The sequence below is a fragment of the Ornithodoros turicata genome, chromosome 2, assembly GCF_037126465.1.
Source record: "Ornithodoros turicata isolate Travis chromosome 2, ASM3712646v1, whole genome shotgun sequence".
In the NCBI taxonomy this organism is placed as follows: domain Eukaryota; kingdom Metazoa; phylum Arthropoda; class Arachnida; order Ixodida; family Argasidae; genus Ornithodoros; species Ornithodoros turicata.
This window is the reverse complement of record NC_088202.1, coordinates 142,818,189-142,831,527: the sequence shown is the minus strand read 5'-3', so window position 1 is coordinate 142,831,527 and position 13,339 is coordinate 142,818,189. Positions and strand designations below refer to the sequence as shown.

General features: G+C 45.2%; 1 protein-coding gene across 5 annotated transcripts in view; it reads right to left on the bottom strand.

The window, feature by feature from the left end:
• Positions 1–13,339, bottom strand: part of LOC135386276 (talin-2-like) — an 82,015-nt gene that overhangs the window by 25,105 nt on the left and 43,571 nt on the right. For all 5 annotated transcript variants that reach the window (XM_064616105.1, XM_064616101.1, XM_064616102.1 and 2 more), the window contains exons 28-40: positions 10,544–10,678; positions 10,318–10,452; positions 9,336–9,419; positions 8,359–8,586; positions 8,138–8,257; positions 5,436–5,867; positions 4,528–4,617; positions 4,247–4,369; positions 3,407–3,550; positions 2,399–2,560; positions 2,089–2,229; positions 1,442–1,623; positions 219–351 (exon numbers count right to left, since the gene is read on the bottom strand). In XM_064616105.1, the coding sequence (XP_064472175.1) occupies positions 219–351; positions 1,442–1,623; positions 2,089–2,229; positions 2,399–2,560; positions 3,407–3,550; positions 4,247–4,369; positions 4,528–4,617; positions 5,436–5,867; positions 8,138–8,257; positions 8,359–8,586; positions 9,336–9,419; positions 10,318–10,452; positions 10,544–10,678 (2,109 nt within the window). The remainder of the gene's footprint in view (positions 1–218; positions 352–1,441; positions 1,624–2,088; positions 2,230–2,398; positions 2,561–3,406; positions 3,551–4,246; positions 4,370–4,527; positions 4,618–5,435; positions 5,868–8,137; positions 8,258–8,358; positions 8,587–9,335; positions 9,420–10,317; positions 10,453–10,543; positions 10,679–13,339) is intronic.

The window sequence follows — 13,339 nt, the reverse complement described above, 5'->3', positions numbered from 1 at the left end:
AAATAAAACCCGAAAAAGTCAGGCCCTAAGTATAATTGGGACCTAGTTCAGCTTTGGATCTTTATGAGTTAGATATGCCCACATGTTGTAACTGGAGGTGCATTAGAATCGTGCAAATACGGTACGCACAAAACATAAAAAATATGGCTCAACAGCGCAATGGACAACGGAAAACGAAGCGACAAATTTGCGTCTTTGAGATATCATTTCAACGATACCTTGAGAGTACTATCCGCATGTGGAAGCACATTCTGGCTGAGGATGTTGAGAGAGGCCTGGTCTAGCTCGCGGATACAGGCATTCAACTTGTCTATGGCTTCGTCGCACTCCTTTTGGCCAGGTGCGCGGTCTCTGGAAGGTCACAATACATATCACAATATGCATACAGGTTCCAAAGGACTTAACCGTAACCACAGCCTCACAAGGACACACAGCGCCTCAGAGCATTGTGTGCTGGGTTTGAGACGAAAATTGCAGCACGTAGTGGCACGAGCGCAAAGCAGACGTTGATTGCTGGTTCGGTAGTTACCCACCGAAGCATGCCAAGGCCCCAGTCAGAGGCAGGGTGTGCCTCTAAACCAGTCTCAGGCCTATGTCTCATACACAGCCTCAAACCCAAAGGCAAACACAGATCAAGACATGGTGCATTGTGGTTAAGGATATATTTCCGCCACCACTTGACCGCGAACGTGCTGCAAGGCCTAGCTAGTGATGACTCATCTGCGAAGCAGCTAGCATGCACTGTCAACATATCAAGCCCTCCTTCAGAGCGACCCCCTTTAGTTCGAACTCCGCACTAATTGAACAAATCTTCGGTTTCGTTCAAGTCCGGATTAATGGGATTGCACCCTATAACGACATAAATAAGCACGTAACTATAAAAATAGTGGTAAGTGACAGAGAAAAAAAAACAGCAAAGGAAACAAACTATAAAAGACAAAGGGAAAGACACGAATGCGTAATGCAAAACGAAAAATGATGATGGAACTACATTTGTTTGGTGGAAGCACAGAATTCTTAAAAGGTTTCAGGGGAATATTTCAAACCCAATATTAGAGAAGAAACAATATGTCGTCAGTATTTCATTTAAATTTTTGCACCGCGAGGTGACAGGCAATGAAGAATCTGAAACTCTAAAATACATAGGAACATCCTCCAATAGACGATTTTACAAAGGTGAGCGCGCCACCAAGCGCACGGCGCAAAGCAGCATGGGAACTCTGAGGGTCACTGCTCCGTCGCCTGCTTCGGTTATGGTTTACCCCGGCTGACGACGCTGCTGTGAGCACACCGAGAACGTTGTTGTTCTTCTTCTACCTCCGCACCTGGCAGTCGCGTAATACTCTAAGGCGCTCAAAGTTCCCATGAGCGATTGCGTGACACAGGTGGCGCTTGCTTTCGTAAAACGGTCTCTTGGAACGCCAAAATAAGCTTGGCCTACCTGATTGCGGACACCAGGCGTTTTATACCATCGGAGACGCCCTTGCTGTGGTTGGACAGACTCTGCCATGTGGGTGGGTCCTTGGGATTCAGGGCTAACGACTTGGCCGACATTATCATGTTGCAAGACCCATCGATCACGCTTTTACCAGCAGATGTGATCGGTTCCTGGGAAGCCCTGGCCTAGAATCGAACACCAAGTTTGCAACCAAAACACTTGCAGTTGAAGAATGGTATGCTTGCGTAGATATTTATATATGTAACTTTCTATTAGATATATAACTTTCTATTCCAAGCAAAAACAACCGATTTTTCGGACTGGACAGCAGCTCCACAGAGTCCGAACAATCGAGCAATCCCAAAAAAACGAACCTGACTGAAAACACTACTTTATTAAGTGCAGTGATCAGAAAAACTTGTCAAAGTTTCGTTGACGAACGCTCTTTCGTTTCTGTACGATCACATCTGCATGATCATTCATCATGGGACATTTTGTTACTGTACACCAACGAAAGTATACCGCATTAAAAGTTGGCCAGGTAGGTCACACATCTTAAAATCAGTGCGTTGTGTGTGTTCCCCTCGCCCCTTCTCGGGCTTTTTGCGAGCCTGCGCTCTAAAAAGGTGATGTTGAAGATGCCCACATACCTTAGAGCTGATGCGTGCGGGAATGCCAGCAAACTCTGGGGAACTTGCAAACGTGGTGAGGCTCTCGACAGCTTCCACGAGTGGTCGAGTTGCCTCGCTGCACTTGTGTCGGTTAGAGTCGCTCGGATCCTGGTCCAGCACCTGCAATATTTTTTTTTTTTTTTATATAAATTGGCTGACAGTGGCTGAAACGTCAAATTAGCTTTGACAGAGAAAGCCAATGTATCAGTAAATGAACTTAGACTAGTAGAACTTAGTAGTAGTAGAAAGTAGTCAGTAGTAGAACTTTGAGTAAATCAGCTGTTCTAACCTTAATCTCTTTCACCAGACTGGCCGTTGCACTCGCTACGTCCTTGGCGGACTGTACAAAGTGGCGTTTGGCCACAGGGTTTGTCGTCTTCGAAGAAGCCACCCGACAAGCATTGCACAGCGAGGACGTGTGCTTGGCTATTACTGTAGCCGCGGAGAGAATCTGTAGATGAGACAGCAGTCATGTTATATGAGCTCCTTCTTCACCATTAATTCAACAACAACAATAGATTTGCTGCTAAAGTACAGCGCAACCCCATTAATTCGAACTGATGCCCGGGTCCCATAATCCCTCCGTCTCTCCCATTACCGCAGTTGTGCGTCGCAGTTTCCGGGTCACGCGACGAAAAGTTGATTCGGGGAGAAATCGCGTTTTACTCGAATCACTGAAGGTGCCATTCGGGGAAGAATCGGGTAAAACACGAGTAGAATACTTGTAAAGGTAACACTTCGAGTAGAATACTTGTAAAGGTAACACTTGTGCAGGAGGAAAGAGGAATAAATCACCGTCAGGGGCATAGTGATGGAAAGGAGAGGGGGGACTAAAGAGGAATTCCCTTTAATTCAAACTCTGCATTATTCAAACGAATCTTGGAAACTTGGGTCCCCTTTCAGATACAATTAACAGGATTGCACTGTACGTGCAAAAGTGTTTAGGTAATAATTTAGGGAAATTTGATGGCTGCAATGGGTTCACACATGTGGTAGACACACAGTTATGCCAGTATGCCAGTAGCCAGGATGGACACAAGTATGCCAGGTATGACACAGCATCAGGTATGCCAGGAGTATGCCAGTATGGACACAAGATCAATGCTTCTATTGATTATGGAAACTCTATTATCCTTTCTTTCGCGTATGCTCACATCTGAAGCCGTTAGTTTACACCAAGCACTTCTTGAGTGCTACATACCAAATCTACGGGGTTAAACATAATGACAATTCTTGAAAATGTCACTATCAGAATCAGGAAATTTTCATTGCCGTAGTCGCTGTTTTGTTTACTTACCTGTTGCTGTGAAGAGGCTGGGTTGGAGAGTTGCTGACAAGCCATCTGGATGGCTTGGCTGGCTCGTGCAAAATGAGCTAGGTCCACGAGACCTTGCTTACCCACAACACTAGTTGGGTCCGAAGCTCCCACAAGGTATGCAGCCTGGACAAATTTAATTGAACCATATTGTCACGCAGTGCATCATTGAATATGTTATAGGACTAGTATATATATGGGAACATATTGCAATGAGAATACACATAAACCCTCAGCTCTAGACCTATTTTTCTTTTTTTCAAATGGGGGTAAAAATCGAGTACTATGTTAGAAGCTGTAAAACAGTAAAATACGGTGACATCATATGAACAGTGAGATTTTCACACAATATGGTGAAAGGCAGCGCCACACCAGAAGCATTTAGTGTCTCCCAGAGCCTGCATGAGTGGCCGAATTTGCGCTTTGTAGAGTTTTGGTTTTTGGTATTTTCCGAGCTTTATCTAAAGTGACAGTGGCGGAAATCAGTAGAGCTATACGAATATTCAAAACTTCAAAGTTGAATTGAATAGGTATTCAAACAGTATTCTCAGGAAATTTTGACAATTCCCAGTTTTCGAAAAATAGTTTTCGAAGAAAAGGTGCAGGTACATGCTGTTTCAGTGCACAAACTCATGCTCTTTTTTGCAGTGCCTTCCGTTCTGTCACTCTCCTCAACCAACCTTTGCCACCAAAGCAAACGATCATCGCCTGGGGGTGATCACAACTGATCGGGTTTGCATGGCCAGCCCAATGTGACATCGGTTAGCCACCGGCAGTGCACCCCAAGGACACCCCAAGTGCACTCTAAGAAAGGATACTGACCTGTGCTGAGGCCTCCACCAAGCCACAGATGGCGCCGGAAACTTCCTTGACAGAATCACCAAAGCGTTCATGTTCGCTCCGTTTCGCATGATTTCCTATGCCCGTCATGGCATCACCCAAGACCTGCACACATAAAATTTCATCTATGTATGGGCGGGGGCGCGAACCTTAACTGCTTAAAAAACGGTACAGTTGTTTATGTTCAAAAGAGCAACGTAAATAGAAAGTCTAAACAACTAAATCCATTTTTATTGCAGGGGGTCAGGTATTTTCAAACTTACACGAGATTTGTCCACCACGGCATCCAGGCAGTCGAAGTACGTAAGGTCGTTGATCGGTTCATTTGGCTGGTCAAGCAGAGGCCGCATCATCTGTATATTTATTTATTAATTTAATGAATTATTTATGAGTGTCAACACTGATAAGCTGCTGGCACCACTGACTGGTGTACCCAATATGAAATATTTTTAACAATGTGGGTCACGGCACTTCTTTAGAATGTGCACAAATGCAATCGAATGCTACGTATTAACACGATTGGTGGTACTAGGAATAGAATTACGCCTTTAGATGCGCACAATACAGTTGTGCGAGTTAATAACAAAAAACAGCTTCTGCCGCTAAATTTAGAGATTTTGTTAGACAATGCTTTGATGAACAATCCAGACTCAATTCATTGCGTACTGCACTAAAAAAAGAGACACTAATCCACACTAAATTCCTGCGCTATGCTCCTCTCTAATGTTACAGGTAATATTTTCTCCATTCTATCTCCATGTTAAGGGGTCGTTTGACACCAATTTCGTTCACTAATGTATTAAAATAACCGGGTCCTTCGTTTCGTATATATGATTTTGCTATCTTCGGTTGAGAATAAACTTCAACTTCAAACCTCAACTTCAAAAAGTGCCATTTATGATAGTTTACAGTGTTTTCATTACTATTATTGTTTTTGCCCAACCAGACACACTTGCATCGAAGATGTTCACGTTAAAGTGCGAATATTTCACGACCCAATGAGTTATTGTTGCTAGCATGACTTTTCTACTGTTTTTGTGTACTTATTGATAACTCACTCCCCCATTACTGTGCCCTACTACTGTACTATGTGCTGTACTATGCCCTGAGGGTACATAAATTAATAAAATTTAGAACTTCTTTCCCCGCGAGATAAGCTCCTGACCCTTACTTGTATGGCTCTCACGGCGCTGTCGCATTCCTTCTGTCCCGGAGCCGCGGACGTGCAGACGTCCACGAGGTGGTTGATGCTGTCCGTGACGGCCCTCGCTGCGGCGGCCAGCTGAGTCTTGGCGTTCGGAGCGCTCGGGTCGGCGGCCACAGACTTGGCGGTCACCAGCAACTTGCTGGACACCATGGACACGTTCTTCATGCTGACCACCATCTGACCGCGCACCTCTTGGTCCTTGGTCTGGCCCGCCATTTCCATGCCGCATCCCAGCAGGTCGCCGAAGGCGTTGCCGAAACGCTTCACCGAAGACGCGAGCTGCACGTGGTTGCCCCTCGAAGACTGGACGACGTGGCTCGTTGCCTCGTTGAGGTTCGCGGCAGCCTCGTTGAGGTGCGATTGCAGTTCGCCGTAGGACTTGTTACTCACTGGGAACTGTGCACGGTAGATGTTGTGGGTTTTCACGAGCGTTTAAACTCTTCAGGACGCGGAGGATGTGATGGCAGCATTGAATTTTGAAGTACTTAATAATTTCAAATCTACTTAATTACAGTACGCAAATTCCCTCCTTCTTAAAGATTAGAGCCTGAAGTTTTCGGGAATTATTTTTTTCTAAATTCCGGGGGTAAAAATCGGCTAAATAAACACATACTCCATATTCCTACAGACGTCTCAGTGAGGGCAATTTGCCGGGTAAAAATCGGGTTTCACCCTAAAGAGGCAACCTTCAATTCGGGGAAGAATCGGGTTAAACCCTAAAACTTCAGTCTCTAATAATGATGCATAGTCACGTAGCTTCTTATAGTCGCTGTGCATCCACATTAAATGTAGGTACTGCTTTGGTGTTGTTCTTCAATTAATTTAATTAACTCTTCTTCAATTAATTTTTTGCATGCTGTTGTATTGTGCCGTACAATGAATGTACGATATTCGTGTGACCTCTTCGTAATGGAGTAATCTGTTTTGCACAAAAATTTGTGAAACTGAGATTTTAGTGAGAGACAAAATGTGTGCACAAAATGAAACTTCAGCTGCTCGAGTTGCTGCTGGTTGAGCTGCTGCCTGAATGTGAGTTACTTCAAAATGTGCCGCACGTAACGCTTTCGCGGGGGAGTTGCGGTTGCCGACCAATAATTCGGACCCTCCAATATTTCGGACAATACTGTTGGTACCGTCAAACGCCCCACAGAACCAATGTGTATTTCCCAGTCCAATAATTCAAACCGCACTCATCTCGCTTCAAACCTTCATGGTTTTTGGAACTTCCCATCTCCCGAGCGCCCAACGCACCGACATTTTTTACTGCGTTAAAATGGAGGCCATTCCCGACATGACGCGTGCATAGAAGCGTAGCGTGCGCGTTCTGAAACGCTGAGCTTTTTTTGCAGACGACAAAGACCGAACTGAACGCTCTGCTTCAGACTCATTGCAAGAGGTAATCTTTCAACACGTGTGTTTTTGACAAGGAGTATCTAATTAGACCGTGAAGTTTTCGAGTTTTACATTTTTCCAAATTCGGGGGGTAGAAATCGGGTCAATAAATTGATGTCGAAAATTCATGCAAATTCGGGCAGAAAAATTACCATCACACTGATTTTGGGGAGAAATCGGGCATTATTGTAGAATAAACGTTCACTGGTACCGTTTATCCAGAGTGCCAGAAGTAAGGGGCCAGTCGCATATTTTGTGAGACACTAGTATGTCGATGCCTTGAGGTGCCCAGCCTAGGTGCAGTTTTGCAGGAAGAAATCGGGTTTAACCCTAGATAGGTGAACCTCAATTCGGGGTGCAAATTCCGGGAAAAATCGGGTTTAACCCTAAAACATCAGGGTCTAAGTATTTTTGAGTATTGGAAATGTTGTCCTCAGCTTTAAGTGAGGATCTCGACGAGGAAACATAAAAAAATGTGCTTTATATGTGGAGATACAAATGTAAGAAACCATAATTTTGTCCAGCGTATATACGGGCGAAATATTGTTACTTCAAAATTTCGATAATTCAAACAAATATCTGTGGTTGAATTAACGACTGCCGACTGTATCTCGGGCAAAGAACACATGAAGTGTGCGTCTTCGCACTTCAGACGAATGGTGAGATGTTTTGCAGCTGCCTGTATTGTCTAGTGCATGTATTGGTGGCTGATTTTGCACTTTGGGAAAGTTCATTTGGGGGGATTTTTGGGTTTTACCCTAAGTGACGATGATGCAAATTGGGGGTAAAAACTGGTTTTACCTGGTTTAGCCCTAAAACACAAGGCCCTGGTTATAACTAGAGCCTGAAGTTTTAGGGTTTTACACGATTCTTCCCCGAATTTGCTCCCCAAAATTGAAGGCTCACTCTTTGGGGCGAAACCCGATTTTTACCCGGCAAATTCCCCTCACTGGGATGTCTGTAGGAATGCACCAACTTACTTGTTTGGCAGCAAACGCAGTTACATCCCCATTTGTACCAAACCAGTTCAGTTAGTTTGAGTAACTGAGCCCGATTCCTCCCCGAATTTAGCATACTGGAAGTTTTTCCACCCGAATTCGCACGAATTTAGTGCGCACGTTCATTTACCCGATTTTTACCCCCCGAATTTAGAAAAAAATATTTACCGAAAACTTCAGGCTCTAGTTATAACCATGTTTCTCGTACTCAGGTTCATCCCTATATTGCGATCGGTTATCAGAACGAGATTGATTGATTGATTTAGTGATACTCACGTCCTGGTTGTTGAGAGCCTGCGTACTTTCCGTGATGGAGCGTATTGTGTCGTCCACGTCCTTCTGACCGGGCAGGCAGCTGATGCAGTTGTTGAGAGCCGTAGACACGGACTTGGCCACCTGAAATTCAAGCAGAGGACTCATCTCACATCACTGAAGCTGGAAATGGAAGCTGGAAGTGGAAGCTGGAAGCAGGACAACAGCACGCCGTGTTGACTCACCTGGGTGAGCCGCTGCTGGTTGCCGGGGTCGCTCGGGTTAAGCACGGCGTGCCGAGATTCCTCGAGCAGGTGGCCCGACCGGTCCAGCACCTCTCGAGCGTGACCAATTATTCTCGTCTGCACATCACGGTCATCAGTGGTAGCAGCGACACCACGAACTGCACTTGTCAAGTCCTTGAGAGCATTGGCTGTGTCGCGTGCAGCTATGCCCGTGTAGCTTTCATTACCCTGTAATAACAAACGTTTTACTGAGAGAACTGTGCAAAGCTACGCGGGGGGGCCTCACTCATTCGTGCCCCTAGCTGTTGCAGAGAAGAAAAAAAAATCTTTTGAAAAAGTGAGCTCAGAAATCTGCAGCTTCAGAAAAGAATTTCCACGTCTTGCAAGTCAACAAAAGTGCCATTGTAGCACCGCTGGCACAAAAATAGCGTGCAGACGGAGGTTCTCTAAGCGCATTCTTTTCACTTGCACTGGACTGCACTACCTTGGACTCCACGCAAGACGGGTTTTCGGGAGCTGCACTTTCCAGCTGAAAGGAACTTTATTAGTAATGCCTTTCTTTTCAACAGGAAAGTGCAGCACGCGAATAATCCAGTTCAGATCTGGTGCAGGAGGTGCAAGCGAAAAGAATGCACCTTCTGTCGTCTGACGTTCTTCTGCGGCAATAGACGACTTCAGAAAATCCAAGATTGTCCAAGCTTATCCGAGATTGTCGAGAAATCCAAGAAAATCCAAGCGCCGCTTTGAACTGTGGGAGTTTACTAATACGAAAGAAATGGGTGGCCTCCAAACTGTTTATTTCCCCCTACCGGGGTCCACTGTCCACGACGTGTCAACGTCAGTGAAAGCGAAACCTGAAGGATTATTCTTTGTTCCCCCCCTTCAGTAAGCGCCCAGGATGCAATGCGCGCACAAGGAGCACTGGGATTTTCTGAAATTGTCCGTTCACACAATGCAGCCAGAAAGTGCACACACACCTGGGAAGAAGCTGTAAGGAGTTGAGCCATGGATGATCCCACGATCTTGGAAGTGGCTCCCAACTTCAGGGCACACAGGTCACTCTACAACAAGAGTGAACTAGTCATGTCAAAGTCAATCTCAAAGTGCATTACTTTCAAACTAGGGGAAACTTTCAAGCAAGAGACGTCACATCATGTCATTTGCAGGACCTAGTTAAAATAATTGGAATACTGTATGTATCCAAGTAGCGGCAGCATCAAACAAACTAAGACATCAAGTCAACAAAAATTGCACTGTATTTTTAGGGCCTGACTTTTTACGGTTAAACCCGTACCCGCCCGATATTTACCCCCCGAACGAAATCTGTAAAATTCGGGTTTAACCCGAATCTACCCGAAAACATCCGGGTCGCGTGGCACACTCATAAGCGTGCATTAAAATAAAGTTTGATAACATTGCTAAACATTAGTTCCATGTTAAGACAAATTTTTATTAAACAAAAAAAAATCACCCGAATACACCCGAATTCCTGACGGCAGAATATGCCGTAACGGGATTTAACCCAAATACACCCGAATTTTCGAATGAAAAATATCACCCGATATTTACCCCCCGAAGTTGGCCAAAAATAAAACCCGAAAAAGTCAGGCCCTATGTATTTTTCATGTAAGTCACCCATGTGGGCATTGTGGCAAGGCATGATGGCAACAACGATAATGCACATACAGAGCAGTATCATGGACATGGCATTGCACGGAAGAAATACGAGGATGACTGTACTTTGGGGGTACGTATTGAAGCCTGAAAACCTCATTGCAGGAATAGCAAATATTTCAAACCGGGACTGTTCTTCTAGAAATATTGGCAGCACTTGAACTGAAGCTTTTGCTCCAATCTACCCTCAACCGCTGAATCTTCCACTTTGATTGTCTTACGTGTCACTGTCCATGCCTTGTTTTCATGCCATCTGACTGTCTGCAACTCTGCTAGGAGACTCACATTTTCACCAGGGAGTGGTCGGAGCTCCAGAGCAAGGGCAGCCTTACGGAACTCTTCCAGTTCCTTGTCTAGCTCCTTGATCAGGTCCAAAGCAGCATCAATCTCCTCATGTTTTCTTCCACATGCTTCCTGAGCCTACAGTGGTGATCGCAACATACTTAGGAACACAGGACAGCATGCACCTGGACGGAAAGTGTTGTAGGACATTCCCGAACAATATTCCTACCTTGCCCAGTGCACTGCGGAGGTCCGTGAGTGCAGCGGCGGTCTGTTTTTGCGCGTTGTTCAGCTGTGTGGAGTGCGCTGGGTCAGAGACAGTTGGAACACACGCCTTGGATGCAGTCACCAGCTTCGAGGTAGGCTGAAAGGTAGAGTAAAGGCATTATGTCAACATACTGCAGGGACACTTACTATTTACTTTACTATTTAAGAAACAAATCTACAGTAAAACATCGCTAATTTGACCCCCGTTAATGGGCAAATTCGAATAATTTGGACTACCTGCGCGGTCCCAGAAGAATTCCATATTAGTCTACGGCAATAAACACTGGTTAATTTGGAAGCAGTCAGGTGTGCACTAGACAATTCCGTCTACAGTAAAACCTCGCTAATTTGAGCCCCCGTTAATTGGCAAATTCGGATAATTTGGACTACCTGCGCGGTCCCAGAAGAATTCCATATTAGTCTACGGCAATAAACACTGGTTAATTTGGAAGCAGTCAGGTGTGCACTAGACAATTCCGTCTACAGTAAAACCTCGCTAATTTGAGCCCCCGTTAATTGGCAAATTCGGATAATTTGGACTACCTGCGTGGTCCCGGAAGACTTCCATATTAGTCTACGGCAATAAAATCTGGTCAATTTGGAAACGGTCGGGTGCGCACTGTGCAATTCAGACGCTCACGGCTCGAGAGAAGTGCATCCGCACAAACAGCGAGCGTCGGTAACGAACTGAAAAAAGACCAAGGGTGGCGCCACTCTACAATTAAAGAGAGCTGGCATGCAGTATGCATCGCTATGGTTGCCAGTGCCATGGCAACACCTCAGAGGTGCACGAAGTATGAAACTAAGGGCCTCGCCATAAAAGTAGACTTACTGGAAGCCCCGAAGGATGGCGTCAAGAAGTAATGAAAAAATATGGCGTGATCAGGAGTACGTAAAGACCAAGGTTGCATGATGAGAGTAGAGTACTTGACACCAGTAAGAAAACTTGCTTTAAAGGTACTGTAAAGTAGCACCGACCAAATGTCATTTAGTGCGTCTATTCGATAGTCCAAGCCACCAGGACAAAAAACTGTGCAAGTTTCGTTCCAATCGACGGTGCAATTAATTAGGAAATTACAATTAAAGATTACGGGCAACACTGTACTAGGTATTCGAAATGATTCCATACTCCTGCCACATACGGCGGCAACCACATTGCACGCGTATAACACTGGGCCCGACATAACAATCCACCGTAAAATCCGTCCCTGCAATTCACACAACGATCCACATCTGAGGATAAACGGATAAGCGAACTGAAATGAAATGCTGAGCCGTTGAAAAAAAAAATGTGTCAGACGTTCAAGAAGCCAGACAGCGTCGGGACTTGTTTGTTCACAGAGGTTCACAGAGAGAGAGTTTGTTCGTTCGAAAGAGGCCGCGAACAGAAGGAGCGTGCAGGCGCAGTAGAGAAGTAGGGAGAGCCTCCATCGAACAGCGGCCAGCGCTGGGTTACTTCACAAAAAACACTGTTAACAGGGTTTTCAGAATGCACAGGTAAACAGGGAAACTAATAATATGGTTACTAAAATAATGAAGTTCCGATGTAATAGTGTGTAATACCAATTTTCAGTGTTGCCCGCTGTACAGGGGTTTGTTTGACACCAGGCGTCGCACCGCTGCACTACGCCGCATTGTTCATGGCAAATTAAAAATATTTATAGCGCGTTGTCGGTCGTATGGTTCCGCATATGGTATTTAGAAGCAACAAAGTCTCTAGTCACATCACATATATGCATATCATGCTTGTCTACTGCTTTACAGTACCTTTAACAGCACATTTCCACTCTCAAAAGCAAACAACTCTTCCAATTTTTTAAGAACTAAAAGTACCTTCATAACTGCAAGTATATCTTATACTTAAGGAGTGAATTTTTTTTGGGTTAAATGCCTTTCTCAGATACGGGGGCGTAAAAATCGGGCACTATTTTTAAATCTGTTATTCGGGGAGAAATTGGGCGATAATTGTGCCTTCGGGTGTTATCCGGTGTTTTTGTTTCCCCCTCTCGTCTATTCAGTCCTTTCCTAATCTCTCTTTTCTGTTTTTTTTTTTTTGCGGGATCGTGACCTTCCAATGGTAACCCCCGAAGGCACAGACAGTGTTGACACACGTGGGTGTACAGTCGCCGACCGATTTTTCGGACCCTGATTTTTCGGACATGCTCGATTATCCGGACTCGTTCGCGGAACGGCCGCGGGTCCCATAGAGTTGATGTATAAGAGCGTCCAAAATTTCGGACGCCGTGCAGCTCCGTCACTCGATATTTCGGACTCTGTTTGCCCAACCAGCGAATTTCTCTCTTGGGGTGACGGAAAATATTGGTATCGTCCGAAATTCGTATCGAAAGAAATCAACCAACTAAAATATTGAGGCAAAATAATAGGCAGTGATGATTGTTCATTTTCCATTCCTCTGTGTAGAAGAGGTCTGTCGTGGCGCCTTTGCGTCTTCGATTTGGCCACCGGCCCAGCACGTGCTCTCCGCCCGCGAGTCGCCCGACAGCGCTGTAAAGCGAGCTTCACCTAAAGCACGCATGCGTAAGGCGAAGCCGACTTGCGGACTTGATGACGGCGGTGCCTCTGACAGTGTACATTGACGAAATGTCGCTTCGGGAAATAGAAGCTGACGTTATCAGGCAGAGCTGGAAGCGCGTTAGGAAAGCACAAATTTTTCCAGCCTACTAGGGCTTAGTAAAGTTTATTTTGAAGCGAAATTCGTTTTTTCGGACCGCTCGATTATTCGTACTTTTGCGCGATC